Raw genomic sequence first — 21,315 nt, forward strand, 5'->3', positions numbered from 1 at the left:
AAGGGATTCCAGGTTCGACCATCATCCTTCTGGGGTCTCACTGTGAGCCTCTTGATGCGATCATGCTGGAGATTGCAACTGCACTGGTGATCGAAAGCGCTGGAGGGGGTGAGCCTGCTGACATCCTGTGAAGGGCCTTACATCCCTGCCCAGGCCCTCCAGCCATACTGTACATCAATAGTTCCCCCCGTGATGGGCTATTTCCAGTAGCGCTCACAAGGCATCCAGCACTTGGCGCCTCGTGGAAACCTCTTGTAAGGGTGACCTCAGCTCCACCAGCGGCGAGTGGTTGTCAGAGTAGGTGCCCGCTCACACTCGCAGACCTCAGCACCCGAGCTGCCGCATGGCTGTTCAGCATCACTTCAAGTGGACTCTGCAGGCTGGAGGGCCCCATCCAGAGGGGGGGATAGAGAGGAGGCTAGCTGTGAATAGCATGCCTGGCTCTGCTCTTCCTGGCCACTAACCTGTCAACTCACAGTCACTCCCCGCATTGGGCTTTTGGAGTTAAAAAATGCAAAATGGAACTGTACTATGGAGTGACATTAGAATCACTCTACTGATCATCTAAAAATGTCAAACTCAGACAGAGGGATGGAAATTACATGATATGACATAAACCGGAAGTTGAGCAGATGAAGGCTATTTCAAAAGCACAGTCTATACATGATCAGGAATTCATGAAAATAAATTTCCGATTCATCTTTCTGCTCACCCCGAAGAGCCAGGAAATTCAGAATGTAGGTGCCATGGGTCAATATCGTCTCCGCCTTCTGACTGCCAGATGTGGAGCTGGAGGTCTAGAGGCGGAGGCGATGGGGGTCCATCCAGTTAGAGACTTCCTGCACCCTCGCTGTCTGACTGCCAGATGTTGAGCTGAAAGTCTAGAGGCGGAGGCGATGGGGGCCATCCAGTTAGAGACTTCCTGCACCCTCCCTGTCTGACTGCCACATGTGGAGCTGGAAGTCTAGAGGCGGAGACGATGGGGGTCCGTCCAGTTAGCCACTTCCTGCACCCTCCCTGTATGACTGCCACATGTGGAGCTGGAAGTCTAGTGGCGGAGACGATGGGGTCCATCCAGTTAGACACTTCCTGCACCTTCCATGACTGACTGCCAGATTCGGAGCTGGAAGTCTAGAGGCGGAGACGATGAGGGTAGTAAGATAATTCCTGCACCCTCATTGTCTGACTGCCAGATGTGGAGCTGGAAGTCTAGAGGCGGAGGCGATGGGGGCCATCCAGTTAGAGACTTCCTGCACCCTCCCTGTCTGACTGCCAGATGTGGAACTGGAAGTCTAGAGGCAGAGACGATGGGGGTCCACCCAGTTAGACACTTCCTGCACCCTCGCTGTCTGACTGCCAGATGTTGAGCTGAAAGTCTAGAGGCGGAGATGATGGGGGTCCATCCAGTAAGACAATTCCTGCACCCTCCCTGTCTGACTGCCAGATGTGGAGCTGGAAGTCTAGAGGCAGAGACGATGGGGGACCATCCAGTTAGACACTTCCTGCACCCTCCCTGTCTGACTGCCAGATGCGGAACTGGAAGTCTAGAGGCAGAGACGATGGGGGTCCACCCAGTTAGACACTTCCTGCACCCTCGCTGTCTGACTGCCAGATGTGGAGCTGGAAGTCTAGAGGCGGAGACGATGGGGGTCCATCCAGTAAGATAACTTTCTGCACCCTCCCTGTCTGACTGCCAGATGTGGAGCTGGAAGTCTAGAGGCGGAGACGATGGGGGACCATCCAGTTAGACACTTGCTGAACCCTCCCTGTCTGACTTCCAGATGTGGAGCTAGAAGTCTAGAGGCAGAGACGATGGGGGTCCATCCAGTTAGAGACTTCCTGCACTCTCCCTGTCTGACTGCCAGATGTGGAGCTGGAAGTCTAGTGGCGGAGGCGATGGGTGTCCATCCAGTTAGAGACTTCCTGCACCCTCGCTGTCTGATTGCCAGATGTTGAGCTGAAAGTCTAGAGGCGGAGGCGATGGGGGCCATCCAGTTAGAGACTTCCTGCACCCTCCCTGTCTGACTGCCACATGTGGAGCTGGAAGTCTAGAGGCGGAGACGATGGGGGTCCGTCCAGTTAGCCACTTCCTGCACCCTCCCTGTATGACTGCCACATGTGGAGCTGGAAGTCTAGTGGCGGAGACGATGGGGTCCATCCAGTTAGACACTTCCTGCACCTTCCATGACTGACTGCCAGATGTGGAGCTGGAAGTCTAGAGGCGGAGACGATGAGGGTAGTAAGATAATTCCTGCACCCTCATTGTCTGACTGCCAGATGTGGAGCTGGAAGTCTAGAGGCGGAGGCGATGGGGGCCATCCAGTTAGAGACTTCCTGCACCCTCCCTGTCTGACTGCCAGATGTGGAACTGGAAGTCTAGATGTGGAACTGGAAGTCTAGAGGCAGAGACGATGGGGGTCCACCCAGTTAGACACTTCCTGCACCCTCGCTGTCTGACTGTCAGATGTTGAGCTGAAAGTCTAGAGGCGGAGATGATGGGGGTCCATCCAGTAAGACAATTCCTGCACCCTCCCTGTCTGACTGCCAGATGTGGAGCTGGAAGTCTAGAGGCAGAGACGATGGGGGACCATCCAGTTAGACACTTCCTGCACCCTCCCTGTCTGACTGCCAGATGCGGAACTGGAAGTCTAGAGGCAGAGACGATGGGGGTCCACCCAGTTAGAGACTTCCTGCACCCTCGCTGTCTGACTGCCAGATGTGGAGCTGGAAGTCTAGAGGCGGAGACGATGGGGGTCCATCCAGTAAGATAACTTTCTGCACCCTCCCTGTCTGACTGCCAGATGTGGAGCTGGAAGTCTAGAGGCGGAGACGATGGGGGACCATCCAGTTAGACACTTGCTGAACCCTCCCTGTCTGACTTCCAGATGTGGAGCTAGAAGTCTAGAGGCAGAGACGATGGGGGTCCATCCAGTTAGAGACTTCCTGCACTCTCCCTGTCTGACTGCCAGATGTGGAGCTGGAAGTCTAGTGGCGGAGGCGATGGGTGTCCATCCAGTTAGAGACTTCCTGCACCTTCCCTGTCTGACTGCCAGATGTTGAGCTGAAAGTCTAGAGGCGGAGATGATGGGGGTCCATCCAGTAAGATAATTCCTGCACCCTCCCTGTCTGACTGCCAGATGTGGAGCTGGAGGTCTAGAGGCGGAGACGATGGGGGACCATCCAGTAAGACACTTGCTGCACCCTCCCTGTCTGACTGCCACATGTGGAGCTGGAAGTCTAGAGGCAAAGACGATGGGGGTCCATCCAGTAAGATAATTCCTGCACCCTCCCTATCTGACTGCCAGATGTGGAGCTGGAAGTCTAGAGGCGGAGGCGATGGGGGTCCATCCAGTTAGAGACTTCCTGCACCCTCCCTGTCTGACTGCCAGATGTGGAGCTGGAAGTCTAGTGGCGGAGGCGATGGGTGTCCATCCAGTTAGACATGTCCTGCACCCTCCCTGTCTGACTGCCAGATGTGGAGCTGGAAGTCTAGAGGCGGAGGCGATGGGTGTCCATCCAGTTAGAGACTTCCTGCACCCTCCCTGTCTGACTGCCAGATGTGGAGCTGGAAGTCTAGCGGCGGAGACGATGGGGCTCCATCCAGTTAGAGACTTCCTGCACCCTCCCTTTCTGACTGCCAGATGTGGAGGTGGAAGTCTAGAGGCGGAGGTGATGGGTGTCCATCCAGTTAGAGACTTCCTGCACCCTCCGTGTCTGACTGCCAGATGTGGAGCTGGAAGTCTAGAGGCGGAGACTATGAGGGTCCATCCAGTTAGAGACTTCCTGCACCTTCATTCAGAAACCAGGGGAACCGGTGCACATTCCCACAAGTCTTCCTCTGGTCTATGCAAATCTATCCAAACAATAATTACCTATGGGCCAATGGGCGACCTGCATGCACGTGTATCTGTTCATCTACACATGAGTATATCCACATTTGCCAAGTCATATCCCTACCCATGCTTGTCTATGCCATGCATAGCTCTGTGTCCATGATTAATGTGTATATCCTTCCATGGCATGTATCCACATATATCCACTGTGTCCTTGCCAGCATGCATGGCTCTGTTTCGATGAGTGCCGCTGTGGCTGTATGAAGCCTCTGTTCCACAGCAGTATGCTTGCCTATGCCATGCATAGCTTTATGCCCATGACTATTAATGTGTGTGTCCTTCCATGGCATGTATCCATGCATATCCACTGTGTCCTTGCCGACATGCATGGCTCTGTCTCCATGAGTGCCGGTGTGGTTGCATGTTGCCTCTGTTCCACAGCAGTATGCTTGTCTATGCCATGCATAGCTTTATGCCCATGACTATTAATGTGTGTGTCCTTCCATGGCATGGATCCATATATATCCACTGTGTCCTTGCCAGCATGCATGGCTCTGTCTAGATGAGTGCCGGTGTGGCTGTATAGCCTCTGTTCCACAGCAGTATGCTTGTCTATGCCATGCATAGCTCTGTGTCCATGATATTAATGTATATGTCCTTCCATGGCATGGATCCATATATATCCACTGTGTCTTTGCCGGCATGCGTTGCCTCTTTTCCACAGCAGTATGCTTGTCTATGCCATGCATAGCTCTGTGCCCATGACTATTAATGTGTGTGTCCTTCCATGGCATGTATCCATGCATATCCACTTTGTCCTTGCCGGCATGCATGGCTCTGTCTCCATGAGTGCCGGTGTGGTTGCATGTTGCCTCTTTTCCACAGCAATATGCTTGTCTATGCCATGCATAGATGTGGGTCTATGAGAGCCTTTCTAGCGGTCCTTCCATCGGGTGGATCCACATGTAGACTTGCATCATGGCCCATGTTTGGCTAGATGTTTACATAGCCACTTGGTCTGATGGCCAATCTTGAGTTGTCTTCTTCCACGGTCTTTCACGGATCCCAGTCCCAGCCTCAGCTGGAGATTGCTCTGGAAACTCTTGAACAGGATGTTGTGGACTCCTGGCGGGTGGACATGCACTAGTTGTTCACTAAAAGCTTTGTTTTCAGGGTCACTACATACAGGAAAATCACTGTCATGTGCCCATGGCAGATGGCAATGAATTCTGGGGCTGGTACTGCCCGTATTCCCTTGGGAGGGGTGACAGAATTCTTTCTGCAAGGGTTTTTTGCCCTGAGCTTTTTTGCTATTCAAAGTGAAGGTGCTTTCTCTATGAGAATGTGTGTGCTGCTAGATAGGTGCGGTTTCTGTGTGGGAAAGTGTGTGCTGCTAAACGTTTACAGTATCTCTGTGGGAACGTCTGTGCTGCTAAACAGATACAGTTTCTGTGTGTGAAAGTTTGTGCTGCTAAACGGTTACAGTATCTCTGTGAGAACGTCTGTGCTTCTAAACAGATACAGTTTCTCTGTGGGAAAGCTTGTGCTGCTAAACGGTTACAGTATCTCTGTGGGAACGTCTGTAATGCTAAACAGATACAGTTTATCTGTGGGAACGTCTGTGCTGCTAAACAGATACAGTTTCTCTGTGGGGAAGTGTATGCTGCTAAACGGTTACAGTATCGCTGTGGGAACGTCTGTGCTGCTAAACAGATACAGTTTCTCTGTGGGGAAGTGTATGCTGCTAAACGGTTACAGTATCTCTGTGGGAACGTCTGCGCTGGTAAACAGATACAGTTTCTGTGTGGGAAAGTTTGTGCTGCTAAACGGTTACAGTATCTCTGTGGGAACGTCTGTCCTGCTAAATAGATACAGTTTTGCTGTCGGAAAGTGTGTGCTGCAAAACGGTTACAGTATCTCTGTGGGAACATCTGTGCTGCTAAACAGATACAGTGTCTCTGTGCGAAACTGTATGCTGCTAAACAGTTACAATATCTCTTTTGGAACATCTGTGCTGCTAAACAGATACAGTTTCTCTGTCGGAAAGTGTATGCAGCTAAACAGGCACAGTTTCTCTGTGGAAAAGTCTGTGCTGCTAAACAGATACAGTTTCACTGTGAGAAGATGTGTGCTTTTAAACGGGTACAATTTCTCTGTGGGAAAGTGTGTGCTGCTAAACAGGTACAGTTTCTCTGTGGGAAAGTGTGTGCTGCTAAACAGGTACAGTTTCTCTGTGGGAACGTCTGTGCTGCTAAACAGATATCGTTTCTCTGTGGGAAAGTGTGTGCTGCAAAACAGGTACAGTTTCTCTGTGGGAAAGCGTGTGCTGCAAAATAGGTACAGTTTCTCTGTGGGAAAGCGTGTGCTGCAAAACAGGTACAGTTTCTCTGTGGGAATGTCTGTGCTGCTAAACAGATACCGTTTCTCTGTGGGAAAGTGTGTGCTGCAAAACAGGTACAGTTTCTCTGTGGGAAAGTGTGTGCTGCTAAACAGGAACAGTTTCTCTGTGGGAACGTCTGTGCTGCTAAACAGGTACAGTTTCTCTGTGGGAACGTCTGTGCTGCTAAACAGATACCGTTTCTCTGTGGGAAAGTGTGTGCTGCAAAACAGGTACAGTTTCTCTGTGGGAAAGCGTGTGCTGCAAAACAGGTACAGTTTCTCTGTGGGAAAGCGTGTGCTGCAAAACAGAGGCACTTACAACATATGCTCTGTTGGCAAAAAGGTTAATATCAGTGGTTTCACCGGAGCTGGTTTTAGTATTGCCATTCATATAGTGGATGCTGGTGTGCACTGTCCACATACACACCAGCAGCCCATATGTTGGTTGGCCCCTTTCGGACACAAGCATAATGTGATTAATATGTACATATGCAGAAACTGGGCAGCAGTTTTACAAGTAAGTTCCCTTTTAAAAGCTCATTGAGCACTAAGGGAATAATGTCATAATACAGAGATGTGTGATTGGCAAATCTTACTCTATAATATAATCTTACACAAATGGGCAAAGTATGGTAGGGGTTTTAAAGAATTTTGTAAAGCTAGGTTGATTTTCGCAAGAATGGAGCTGCCCGTTAAAAAAGAAAAATGCAGCAGCATACATTTGTATAGAGTAACATTGGCATTTTGTTCAGGTAATGCTGGTAGTGAATGCTTGTAGAAGCTGCATCTTATATTGGGGAAGAGTCCGAGAACTGCTCTGATGACATTGTATCTACCTCCAGGGAAAGGGGGTTTGGTTCCCTGAATTTCAACCCTTCTGTTTGGCTGCTAAATTACATGATGTGGTGAGCTGCTTTGTGCACCCGCAGGCGGACGCTGAACATGATTGCGCATGTGTGTAAACTCTCACCAATATGATTGCGCATGCGTGAACGCCACTGCAGTTGTTCGATCTACTAGCTCACATAACCCTTTCGGCTGGAGATGAGTCTATCCAGTAATGACGGCAGATGGAACGGGTAAATAGGGCCCTGTGTGTTGTGTGCATGTAAATGGGGCGGGAACTAACGCTACATAATGGTTGACATTTCTTCTTCCCAAGGGTGTCAAAGTACTGTCCAAGTGGTTATGTTGGCCCAAAAAGAAACAAAAGTGGTTTTAATGAGCCTGTATTGAACCCCTAAGCAGTGTTGCCATGGCAACTGGGAGTGCTGGGATTCTGCAACAAGAGGAGCCTTCATATGACAGCATGACCAGGGCAGTCCAACAGCATTAGACCAGAGAGCATGGCACAGTAAGGAGTAGGTTGAGCTGCCCACTCCCCCTTGAATGGTGCATGTAAAGTGAGAGGCAGTGGCAGTGGGTCAAGGAAGAAGACTAGAATCATTTGGGTAAAACAAAGGCAGTGTTAAATGGCTTGAGGAGGAATGGTGTCAGTAACGGCGCAGAGATCATATAGCGCAAGTGCTTGGTGATGGGAAAGAGAACAGTTCAGGCAGAGTGTGAGGGAAGGGGTCAGAGGAGAGAATGGGAGCTGATGCAAGGATTGAAGAGTAGTTGGGAGCCAGGATTTTGTAATTGGAGGGGACAAACAGAATAAACAGTCACAGGCGGAATGGAACTTACATTGGAGAAAGCCGTCCATGAGAGGATAATTCTGGGCAACAAACAGATAATAATTCCCAGAATTCCACAACTGTGATTGGGTGGGCCACCATAAACATTCTGGAAAGGGTCATAAAATATGTGCGTACCGATGCTGATCCAACTCTATGTTCTAGCTCATATTTCAGTTTGTATAGTTCAACTGAGGCAGAAAGTGGTGGCATAATAAAGCATGAGTAGCCAGTGTGTCCCAACCAGTAATGGCCCACCACCTAAATTGAGGCGCAAATGCAGTGATGGCTTTGGCAGGTACTGCACAGAGCTCTTTATTGCCAGTATGGCCTTTCGAAGCATGCTTTATCCCCACTATCACCCACTTTGTGGTAAACAGATGCACGCTGGAAGTGCAAACTTGTTTTTCAAAAACAAATACAACTACAAAAAGGTGGCTGCCTTGGAGAATCCAATGGAAGTTTTATAAATATCCCCCTTTCCGTTTCAATGGCAGTCACAGTGCTTGAGTTAATATGGGTCGGGAGCAAGGGTGGAGTAAGCAAGCAGATATATGCATTTGGATTCATTCAGTTCCATTAATTCCAGATCTAGAAGGAAATGGAAAAACAGGGGAAAGCAGTGGAGATGGATAGTGAGCAAATGCTGTTAGCCAACTGAGAAAATGGGCTGTTTAAAATGGATAAAGCCCACGTGCAAGCACACTCTTTGGCTGTAGCATCCATTGATAGTGCTAATGAATGATAACGCATGAATCTGCAGGTGAATTCATGTATTCATTGGACGGGCATACATATTTCTCATGGATGTGTGTGAGCAGCCAACCATTGTGAGGACTTCCAAACCAAGCAATGGGAGGTCAGAGGTATAACCATCCACCCCCTTAGATTTTATCTTTTTAAATAAAAGATTACAACGTTCATTTTATGGCAGAGCTTTTTTGAAACAATGGGTAAATATCTATAAAACATACAATTGGTTGTGTGGGTATCACATGACTACAATGCAAAAATTGAATGCTAGGTTACCAACAGTACACAAGAGTATTGTTTAGTGCATTTCCGGATCCTTCTGATCACAATATATCCCAGTATTCTGCTAGTGTCAAAAGACATTTTCAATCTCTATGTTTCAATATACGCCAGTATTCTCAAAATAAGAACACACTCATGTCGGTATTGCCCATAATGCCAGTAATGCCACTGTAAGAAGGAAAGTTCACACTGACCGGACTCATATATGGCAGTATTCCCACATATGTTAGTACTCCCATGTAAGAATACTTATGATGGATTGGCTCATAATGTTGTTGCCACATCGTAGTTGTGCTAATTAAGGGCAATATCCTTATCTAATAAAACTCAAATTGCCTTTTCACATAACACCTCAATACTGCCATGTAACTATATAAAATAAAGTGTCAATGTTGGCTGTGGCAATAGTGGCCAGTATCTCCATGGAAGAACCTTCATGATGCCTTTGCCAATAATGCCAGTAATATTACCATGCCATTATAAACATGTCCATGCAGGTTATGCCACAACAGGCCATTGTCCCTCCTAAGAACACTCACATTGTCTTTGCCAAAAATGCCAGTATTACTGACATGACACATGAGGAAAGTATGCCCATGCTGCCACTGTAAACATGTCCATGCAGGTTGCATAACATTTACCCATATAAGAACACTCATTTTTGCTTTGCCCATAACGCCAGTAACAGTGCAATGACACAGCATACAAACATGCCCATGCAGACTGTGCCAACACAGATAAGTACCTACATGTAAGCAAACTCATGTTGGCTTGGCCCATAATGCCAGCCACATTACCAGGCTATTGTATAAAAATATGTTCATGCAAGCTATGCCAACATAGCCGATAACACCCTTACGAACAGTCATGCTGCCATTTCCCATAATGGCCATAATATTGCCATGTCACATTAAGAATATGATCAATGCTTGTCCATTTTTACCAATCACCATCCTCTCGCAAAGTGCCCATGCGCCAGCTCCTTCCACCACAGCCCGCAACCCCCTATCTCTTTTCATCACATCACAAACACAACATCCCCACGCAGACTAAATCTCACTTGAAAATCCATAACCACACAAGCTCACATACAAATACTCAAACACAAACTCACACTTGAACACACACATATGCTCACATCCGGGCCCGGACTGGCCTATAGGGCAATAGGCCCATGGCCGAGGCCAGTTGGTCAAAATGGAGCACTTTTTTTGGCCAATTTGGGCCAGTAGATGAGTTTATTCACTCTGCAGCTAGTAGTTTTGAACAGTGTTGCTGAATAAATGTTCTTTAAAATTCACAATTTGCATCACACGTTATCAAAGAACTTCTCCTTGGTTCATATTCAAACCGTGTCACAAAAGGGATGAATAGCAATTTGCAACTGTGGGCCACTTTTTCATTGGTGCCGAGACAATGTTATGGCCCAGTTCGTCCCTGCTCACATTGCCCATTATAGCACTTGAACATGTACAGCATCGCTTTCTCTCTCACCGAGACAGGCGCACACACAGGCGCCTTTGTACTTACCTTCAGGCCGCGGTAGCATTGGCTTCATCAAAGGGCTTTGAGTATGCATGCACAGAACACACAGGTGAGGGGCCAGGTGCCTCCTCTCAGTCCTCCATCGTATTACTCTGAATCAGACTGGGGGGAATGGGGGTTCAGCAGGGAAAGAGAGAGGGGTGGGTGAAGACATTTGTTTTCGGCCATGGACAGGATTTCCAGTGGCCATTCTGGTAAAGATGTATTGTGCGAGCAGAAGTACTTTCAGTCTGCAGAACTTGTACTTTCAGTCTGCAGAACTTGTACTTTCAGTCTGCAGAACTTGTACTTTCAGTCTGCAGAACTTGTACTTTTGCACGATGACGGCTGCACCTGCAAACGTATTTTTACACGCTGCATGATGCAACTGCAGACAGTACAGAGTCACAGTAGATAGTGCACTGTGTCTCTGCGCTGTCTGCAGTTGCATCTGCACTGTGCACTGCACTGTGCACAACAACACTTACATATTCTGGGGGGGTACATCCCATTATATCACCCCACTTAAAAATGTGGGGGGGGTATTTGTCCCCCCTGTACTCACCCCTGTCCTACGCCCATGCGCTTACTTCCTAGCATCTGAGACCCTGAGAGTGCAGTGGAGCAATGAGTTACTGGAGGGTAGGCGGCTGAACTCAACCATGGTCTGTGTGCGCGGTCGTTTGGAGGTGTGCGGACAGAGGAGCCTCACAGTGGTGCAAGTGTTCGAAAAGAAGTAGTGGAACTATGTTCCCTTCTGGCTTGCCCCAGGTCCCCACATACCCCATCACCTCTCCTCTCACATGCGCAATCCAACACCCCAAACACATGCGCCTGCTCAATAAGGGAACGCTCAGTGCAGTGCAAGCGCCAGTTTCATCTTCTTCCTACACTTTTATTTTAAAACTAAGCCATTCCAGAGTGGTTTCTTTTTTTAAATAAAAGTATAAGAATGGTCAAACTTAATACAAAAAAGTAGAGGAGTACCGCTCTTGCCCACTTCCACCACTGCTGACTCGTAACATGTAGGCATGTCAGTTTACACTTCAGTGGGACCAATTACACGCCTCTACTCACTCATGCCGGATCTGGTGGATTTAATGGCCCAATATTCTGGTTTATTCTGATCGGATGTTAGTCGGTACTGTGATACGGTAATTCAATTAAAAAAGGAGGTTTATAAATAAACTTACATTGGCATACTGCTTTTGCTTGGCATACCTGCTAGGAGTGCACTGGCAGCCTCCACTTCGAGGATACCCTGGCCTCTGTCTCGACACTGACTTAACATTCCCTACTCATATCCTGACTAACTCTCATTCCTATCGCTATCACCTTTTCAATATTCGGCGAGTTGTGCTTTTCTTGTGTTTAACGCCACTAAACATCTGATTTCTTCTTTAATTTTCTCGCGTCTATTTTACTGCTCGTCTTTACGCTTTGGCCTCCCTGTTTCTCGTTTGGCTCCATTAAAATCTGTCTTTAATGCTTCTGTTCGTCTGCCATATTTACTTTCGTCTCGTGATTCTATTTCTGTGTTGCTATCTTCTCTTGGATGGCTATCCTTTCATTCACGTCTTAAATTGAATGTTCTCTATATTGTATTTAAAGCCTTGTATGGACTTGCGTCTTTGTATCTTTCATGTCTTGTGTCCTTGTATGCTCCCTCTCATGTCCTACATTCTCAAGCTCAATTCCTGTTAGCAGTTCCTCGACCTCCTTCTGCCCAGTCGCGGTTCAGTCGCGGTTCAGTCGCGGTTCAGTCGCGCTTCAGTCGCGCTTCAGTCGCGCTTCAGTCGCGGTTCCACCCCTTATCATTGGAACTCTCTTCCGCTCTCTCTTTGTTCTATTACTTCTTATTCTTTATTTCGCACTTCTCTTAAAAACGACCTTCTCCAGCATTAAGTTGAAATTGTGTATAGTCTGTTATTTTACCTTGATTGTTGCTTTGGCGTAAATTGCTATATAAATTACAAATAAAATCCCAAAACATGCAAAGACATTCCTAACAATCTAATTGGGCTTCCACTGAAGGATGTGTCTGTACTATGCACACAAAGTTATGACCAATTTTACATTTACATAACATTTTCTTGGAAATGTTTCAATAAAAACCGGATGGACATTTCCCGTGTGGAAACTTGCATTGCGCCAAAAAAGTCTCTTGCACTTGGTAGAAGCATGCCAGCATCCTGAAAATTATAGGCTAGATAAAAATTAGAGCAAAGTACTCCCGGCCAAAGAATGCCAATGGAATCTGAATAGAGTTGAAGTTATTGCCAATTCTAAATGTGTTGCTGAAACAGATTGTGTGTCATTGCATGTGCGGCGGTTTGTGCTGAAGATATTTGTTTACCATTAACGCCACCTGTTCTGGCAGGACATTCACCACCCTTTTAGTGGGGCATAGAGGTGCACTTCATTGGGGCATTGTAGGAATTTTCAGCAGAGGTCTTTTTTGGCAGGTAATGTGAAGGAAAATCTTCCAACTAAAAAACTGGAGGTGTTTCCTTCACGTCAAGTCCAAGCACAGAATATGGTGGTGTGGTACCAGCGCGTGTGTGCGCACCACTGTACTTCCAATGAAGCCCCTTGCCCACTGTTTTAGCTTCCCACACATTGGCTGGCCAAATGCAAGAGCATATGCAGAAAGCTTTTCCCCTCCAGACTGGCTTGCCCCTGATGTAGGCTGAGTGTACGCACATGTTATCGCAGGACAGAGAAGGAGGTAAGTCTTATTTGGGTTTAGTTTGGGGAAGGGGGTGACTGTCCCTCTTGTGAAGACCAACTTTGAGTTTTGTGATGGAATCAGGTGACGGGATATGGTAATTGGTTATTTATAACGCGCTTAATACCCAGAGGTTTCTAAGTCCAGACCCGGGGATCGAACCTGTTTTGCTCCGCGTCGTCTTACTTCCAAGGTGAGCATGTTGCCCCTGAACTATCCTCCCGAGGTGACTCAGTGAGTCAATGGAGTGGCTTAAGGCTGGCATACAGAGACATAGTGATGCTGGAATTGCAACTGGTGGAACCACAGAGAAGTTACATAGTCGGATTCAGGTCCATTTATGTTATGTTATGTTATGCGTACTTCTAGAACGCATGTACACCAAAGGCATCATGACGCTAAGGACACAGCGGGAAAGCTCAGAAAGAAAAAGAGGAAAGAACTAGAAGAGAGGGGGCTTTAACAGACGTTGAAACTGTAAATGGCCTTTAGGCTTCCTGAGTTGGCGTGCTAAGGTGTTCCATAGTTTGGCCGCTGCAGTAGAAAGGGAGCGACCACCACTTCTGGCCAAACGCAACTGAGGGACTGACATCAGGCACGTGACCTGCTAAAGAGTGACGGCCATCTAAAGCTTGCTCTCCCACAAGGTCGCTCTCACCTCTTTCCCTGGGCAGACCCCCCTCACTTCCATGTTCTGCTGCGCATACCCCTGCACCCCCTCTCTGCCTCTCCCATCCCTCTGCGTGATGCCTCCTGCCCAACAACCCCCCACTCTCAGCCACACTTAGATGTCTTCGGCCCTCCCCCCTGTGGCACCGCTCTAATGCCTGCGTCCTCCCAGCAATGCTTTTGGGCATCACCCTTACCCCCGGCTGTTTTCAGACCGCAATTAAAGTGGAAATCGGGCGAAAGATGGACTTTGGAGAAATCTGAAAAGGGGGAGGTTTGACCAGGAGCCACAATTCATAGCGTGCCCAAGTGGTAACTCTTCCTCGTGAAAGCAGGGGCAGCATTGGGCGGTTGCTTCTGGGCTGGCAATGTTAGATTCTAGTTTTGCGTTTGGTGTCAAAGGGCACAGAGTAGTCACATTCTAAAAAGAAGGCGCTTTTCATTAATATGGCTTATGAGCGGTAGGTAGTCCATTCTGTGGGAATTAGCTGTCTCCGTTTTATACAAAGCCTGTAGCCCAGGAGGTTGGTTGGTGAAGAGTGGCTGCACCCTTCTGCCTCTAGAGAACTTTCTATGTGTGTTGCCTTCAAGGAGCAGGTCATGGTGGGTCTGTAGTTTTGGAATTTAGCTTTGTACACAGTGGAGCATGTTCACAACATTAAGTGCCAGGCTATTATGCAAGTCTATGCAGAAAAGGACGAGCATACTTGTCCATGGCACGTAATGTATGGAACTGGAGGGAGTTGTTTATGATAGTTAATTGAATTAGACTAGGGAATTCAAGCACGCCTTAATGTTCTATGGTGGCCGGTGTCTTAGGAAAGGCGCTGGCGGTGGCAATGTCTACAAAATGTTTTTTTAACTTCAGTAAAAAAAGACAAGCCACTTGTCACACCACACACACCCTCCTGACAAAAGGGACATTTTGCAAGACGCTTGGACAATAGATTCAATTCTGCGTTGAAGAGATCCTGTGACCTCAGTGTGGCACCGTTCACCCCCAGCGATTCCAGTCACTCATGTTGCCCCAGCGCCTTGACGTGATTCAGTTTACAGGGAGCGCTATACAGGAAAGCTCCCTTGCCCTACAGTGGAAGCCATCTGTGCTGGTTTCATGCACCCACTCAGCACTGATTGTTTTAATTGCGGGAGTTGGAAGACTTTCTTTGGCTTGTTAGATGCATTTCACTCTGTTAGAGAGGTTAGAAACTGGCACACTTGGATGGAATTGTGAAGGCTGGCAAGTCCCACACTTAAAAATGTGAATATTAGTATGTGCCACACTTAAATAAAATTGTGATCACTGCCTGCGTCGCATCTAGATGGGACTGTGAAGGTTAGCAAGGCCCACACCTCTGTGAATATTAGTCTGGTGCAGCCTCCATCTCTGCCTATCATACGCAGGAGCCCACTGACGGTGAAACCGACGCCTTTCCCCACTTTGCAGGGCTCTCGACTCTGGGTGTGGCCTCTATCCCTGTCTATTGTATGGTGAAGCGTAGTGCATTGTGAGAGCTGTGCCTCTCCCCCACCACACAGGATACTTAACACTAGGCACTTAGCCAAATTGTGAAGCTCCGAATCATATAACCCACTAACCACGGAGAGTTCAAATTCTACATACCCAACTCATACAGAAACCTACACAACCACCTCTCGCACAGTAAGACGCACGCACTTCACCACATCGCAACAACAAACAAACACATAAGCCGCACCAACAGCACGGGAAGCCTGACTCCGATCCGCTACTCGCACCAAAGCTCAGCGCACAGTGTGTAATGAACTGAATCCGCCAACAGGACACCACTTCTCTCACTATCCTACTCCCTCTTCACTCTACCAACCTAACTCCTTCTCGTTTACAGATCTGCCTGAACGCCAGGGGACCAATTCCGTTGGTGACGGTGTGCTATACAAATACCTTTAACATTAACATAAACATTAACACTAATGGAACTTCTCATTTACCTGTTGCAATAGTTCCCACCACTTCCAGTTGAGGCATGTGGTGTTTTAGACACTGTCACCGCCGAAAAGGGAAGAGAACTTACTGGTTAAGTCAAACACCAATTGAAACCAACTAGAACATGTCAAGATGTAACAGCAATCGACTGCCATGTTCTCCGTAGCATTTCAGTAGATTCCTAAAACTCCATAGGCCAGCGCCTCTCTGGAATAGACTGCTAGGTCAAAGCTTTCTGGAATTCTCTGCACGGTCACTGCCTGGTTCTTTATGTGACTGCCACCCTATTGAGTTGCTGTGTTCCTCTCTCCCTTTCTTCCCCAGCACGGCGCAGACGTGAACCTTCAGGATAACTGGGGCGTGACCCCCATGTACTTGGCAGCGTGCAGTGGGCAAATGGAGTGCATTCGTCTGCTTGTGCTGGCTGGTGCCGACATCACCTACAAAAACAAGGTATGGAGCACTTGCCTGATAAGGCTCATATCAGACTTGGAACTGAGAATGGTGCATGATGGGTAAAATATATTCACCCGCAGTGAGAGTATATGCAATGGCACGGGTGCACTAGAGCCCACAAAAAGTCTTCCCTGGCTGTGCTGAGTCGCCGCCATTTTAGATCCGCTCCATTGCACGGCGTGGAAACCATGGCGCAACATCAGAGCCATGCCTTTATCTAATGCACCTTTGCCCACAACAGCCTTCTGATGCGAACTGAGGGGCGGGTCTCTACAGGCTCCGCCTGCTTTTTAGCATGTGCTGACTGCCTAGCTCTCAACTTTTGGCTCCCCACGGCAGGTGAAAAAAAACGATTTTGCTTTTGGCGGGTGAAAGCCCATTCATTTACATGGAAGGGTAGGGACTGGGAGCTTGGCAGCTGAGAGAGAATCTTTCCGGTCAAGTTACACCCGCCAAAAGCGTGCGAGTTGAGATGTAGAGATTAGGGTGGCAAACTGTCCCGTATTTTGCGGGATCGTCCCATAATTGGGATTCTTTCCAACAGTTTGCAGAGTGGCTGTGCGGGACGCAGGTTGTCCCGACTTGCTTTGTTCTCTGCAGTGTGACTCTCGGGAGACAGCAAGTTGGGACAACCTGCCTCCAGCACAGCCACTCTGGAACTGAAGTGGCCCTCTACACACCACAGCGCTGCCGCCTGCTGCTTTCTTTCTCTGGGCGGCTCTGTGGCCCCAGCTCCTTTTGAGCCTGCAGGTGGAGCTGCTAACGCTCTGACACCCATCTTCATAACAATACTAAAGTTTTGTTCCTGGGGTCGTGATGGTCATGTTTGCAGTTAAAAAACGTCACCTCCCAAGGACAAACAATTTGCATTGCAATTAAGGCAGATGTTAAGAGCCATTAACAAATTTAAATTACAAATGGGGCGGGTCAAACGCGAATGGCGCGGTGATGTCATTACCGCCTTGTAGGCAAGTGTCCCGTAAAAGGATATCAAAAAGTTGGCCACCCTAGTAGAGATGTATGGCTGAGGGCAATGTCCAAAGGGATCTGCTGTAATAGCGGCCACTTGTTTTATTGGGGTTGGCATTCCTAGTTTGTGCCTGGAGGGCCTGCACGCCCACAGAGAGCCAGTCGAATTTTCTGTATGTGGTGTAAACAGGGTGTAAACAAGTGGAGGGCCCCAGGATGTAGCTGGGCACGAATGATGTGGCTTTATAGGGACCTCTGCCCCAGAAACTCCAGCCCCTAGAAAATAAGAATTCTATGTCCAGAGGGGGGCCCTGCAAGAAGGTTGGGGTGTAGCACAGCTTCAACTTCGTTGCTGTGATTGGCCAGCTTTGGCGAATGAGTTATCTCCAGGTATACAATGGGTTAATGAGGTCACAAGGTGTAGGAGTTACCCAAAGTAACGTAGACAGGGACGGATCTGGGAAAGGGCTGCTTGCATTGTGGGTGGGTCAGCATTTATCCAAGGTAAAAGAGACTGTATTACAAGAAATCACAAAATGTTAGTCTCGATACTTACGCGCATTGATTGAAAATATTATATTCCAATAGAAAAAGAGCATTAGTTTCGAAATCTCAGATACCTTCTTCATCAGATGGTAACATGCAAAAGTGATGGGGGTGGCTGTTCTCAGATTTGTGCCAAGGCCGGCGTGCAAGGAACGCAGCCCTGTGATCTGGCAAACTCACACCTGTAGATCTACAACATGTGCCCATTCGCTTGTAGAGAAAGCAGCTGTTTGAACAGAATTGTAGCAGGTCGTATCTGTTGTGGTCTACATGTGAAAAGTGTTTTCTAAAGTGAAGGCTTAGGGAACTTAAAATAATGCATATTTCTGTTTATGTGAAAATGCCCCGGAGTGCAGGCTTTAAAAAGGCAGAGGAAGCACGTGTTCATTGTACAGGAACAGCTGCGTTGCTGAATACGTCTCATCACATAATCAATGTTTTCAAATCCTGGCTGACGGAAGCAGCGCGCTTTTTCTAAGTGCTGTGTCTGCACGCTCACGGTGCTGTGTGGTGCGCTTGGCAACCTAATCAGCAGGGCTCTGATAGTTGCAACATACTTCCCGCCAGCACGCTTCTTGTTTGGCCTCAGAAGAGGTGTCCCCCTTCTGGACTCTGCAGCCATAGTGTTTCCGGGTCGAGACCTGGTGCTTTCCTCTCCTTTTCCGTAGACACCCACGCCTGGCTGCTTTTCAGATGGCAGTAATTAATACCCTCAGCCAAGGGTTGTTGTCCTGATCTTGAGCCCACACCAGACTCTTTCCTCAGTCCTCAGTTGTGAAGCATTCCTCTTTCTCTTTGCTCTAGTGATGTCAGGAATACCACCAGGATCTGGACTATAGCCCCCTCTCCCTCCGCGCTCTTCTCCTTCTCAATGTTATCAATGGTCTCTGGCTCTGGCCGGGATCTACCACCAGGATCTGGACTATAGCCCCCTCTCCCTCCGCGCTCTTCTCCTTCTCAATGTTATCAATGGTCTCTGGCCTGGCCGGGATCTACCACCATGATCTGGACTATAGTCCCCTCTCCCTCCGCGCTCTTCTCCTTCTCAATGTTATCAATGGTCTCTGGCCTGGCCGGGATCTACCACCAGGATCTGGACTATAGCCCCCTCTCCCTCCGCGCTCTTCTCCTTCTCAATGTTATCAATGGTCTCTGGCCTGGCCGGGATCTACCACCAGGATCTGGACTATAGCCCCCTCTCCCTCCGCGCTCTTCTCCTTCTCAATGTTATCAATGGTCTCTGGCACTGGCCAGGATCTACCACCAGGATCTGGATTATAGCCGCCTCTCCCTCTGCGCTCTTCCCCTTCTCAATGTTATCAATGGTCTCTGGCCTGGCCAGGATCTACCACCAGGATCTGGACTATAGCCCACTTTCCCTCCGTGCTCTTCTCCTTCTCAATGTTATCAATGGTCTCTCGCACTGGCCAGGATCTACCACCAGGATCTGGACTATAGCCCCCTATCGCTCCACGCTCTTCCCCTTCTCAATGTTATCAATGGTCTCTGGTCTGGTCGAGATCTACCACCAGGATATGGACTATAGCCCCCTCTCCCTCCGTGCTCTTCTCCTTCTCAATGTTATCAATGGTCTCTGGCCTGGCCGGGATCTACCACCAGGATCTGGACTATAGCCCCCTCTCGCTCCACGCTCTTCTCCTTCTCAATGTTATCAATTGGCTCTGGCCGGGATATACCACCAGGATCTGGACTATAGCCCCCTCTCCCTCCGCGCTCTTCCCCTTCTCAATGTTATCAATGGTCTCTGACACTGGCCAGGATCTACCACCAGGTTCTGGACTATAGCCTCCTCTCCCTCCGCGCTCTTCTCCTTCTCAATGTTATTAATGGTCTCTGGCCTGGCCGGGATCTACCACCAGGATCTGGACTATAGCCCCCTCTCCCTCCGCGCTCTTCTCCTTCTCAATGTTATCAATGGTCTCTGGTCTGGCCGGGATCTACCACCAGGGTCTGGACTATAGCCCCTGTTAAGACGGATTTCTGAACTCTGTCCTGGTGGCGCAGAAGTTCAGAAGGCCAACCTAATTACTTGGAACAGGGTAACCTCTGGACGAGCCAGACCAATCAAGGTAGCGATCGCGGCGGTCAAGGCTAGGGGCCTCATTACACGGAAGGCAGTAATGGTTAACGGCCACCGTTAATGGTAACGGTGACCGTTAACCATTACCGCCTTACTACGAGGTCCCTTAGCGGGTTGGTGCTTTAACGCCTGCTTTTTGCAGGCGTTAAAAACCAACCCGCTAAGGGACCTCGGAGCTAATTACGGCACCGCAAAATTGCGGTGCCGTAATTAGCGCCTTCCCCATTCCCATAAAGCCCTATGGGTCAGAAATGGGAATGGGGAAGGGCAATGGCGGAAGGGGGATTTACCGCCCCTCCAACCTTGGAATGGGGCGGTAAATCCCCTTTCCGCCAAGGCGGTGCCGGTATTTTACCGGCATGAGCCATGGCGCTAATAGCGCCATGGCTCACCGCCTTCCGTGTAATGAGGCCCTAGGTCTCAAGAGGGGTGAGGGTGACTGAAAGCCCGCAATGAGCACACAAAGCAAGATCACTTACAAACTACTCCAAACAGTTGTTATATTAAAAATATATACACATTTATTTCAAGGCCTTTAAAACAATGACCGTAGCGAGAAAATCACAATATAACGATATTAAACCAACACATACCATACCAATACAATATATATACAAATACGACAGTCTCAAGCGTTAGATGCACGAAATGGGTAGTCCACCTAAAAGGGAAGGAAGACAGGCAGTGCGAAATAATGCTTAGACCCAGTTCGCCTTCAGAGGCACCTAACTAGATGGAAGTCCGAGCCCTGCGAAGAGTGGAGCCTTGTGCTCAAAAGTACCTGCACACGCTGGTGCCAACGGGCAAAAGGAGAAGCTATTCGAGGGAAATCAGGCAGTTCAGTTTAGTGCACAAAAGAAGAACAACAAGTTCCGCGACTCAAGCGCAGCCTCCACAGTGGGCAGAAGCAGAGCGTGAGTACGGAAAAGGGTGCTGTTTTACACAGCGGGGAAAAGCAATGGGCTCCTGCAGGAGGGCGACCAGATCCTAGCTATGCTACTCACCGGTCCCCGATGCAAGCAGACCCAGGCTTCTCCGCGTCAGTTTCAGCAGCTGGCAGGTTCAGAAGAGCAGGGAACGCCTCGTCGTCGTGTTGAGTAAAAAGACGTCCCAATCGAAGAAACCCGCACAGTTTGTTACCACAGCAGGGCAACGGAGCGGTCGTGTGTATCTGAGCCAAATGTACACTACTCACTTCCGACCTGGGAACGCCAAGTGTACGAAGCGTGTGAGAGTGACCAGGACTCGAAATACTACACAACCTGGCGGCGGTTACAGAGCAAGACTCCCGTGTAAGCTGGTCAGTCAGCTGGATGGCCCAGAGACGCTTCCGAAGGCTTACTGGCAGGAGATGATGAAGATGCCGAGAATAGCTGTTCCCGCTATTCCAAGGGACGAAGCACCAGTACAGGCCTTCTGGTTCGATCAAAGGT

At 48.7% G+C, this 21,315-nt stretch overlaps 1 protein-coding gene across 2 annotated transcripts in view; it reads left to right on the forward strand.

Annotated features, from left to right (window-relative positions):
- Positions 1-21,315, forward strand: part of LOC138566188 (ankyrin repeat domain-containing protein 23-like) — a 120,693-nt gene that overhangs the window by 77,428 nt on the left and 21,950 nt on the right. For both annotated transcript variants that reach the window (XM_069643231.1, XM_069643230.1), the window contains exon 4: positions 16,135-16,263. In XM_069643231.1, coding sequence (XP_069499332.1) covers positions 16,135-16,263 — 129 coding nt within the window. The remainder of the gene's footprint in view (positions 1-16,134; positions 16,264-21,315) is intronic.

This window comes from Ambystoma mexicanum, chromosome 2p (assembly GCF_040938575.1).
Source record: "Ambystoma mexicanum isolate Mex_15411 chromosome 2p, UKY_AmexF1_1, whole genome shotgun sequence".
Taxonomy (NCBI): domain Eukaryota; kingdom Metazoa; phylum Chordata; class Amphibia; order Caudata; family Ambystomatidae; genus Ambystoma; species Ambystoma mexicanum.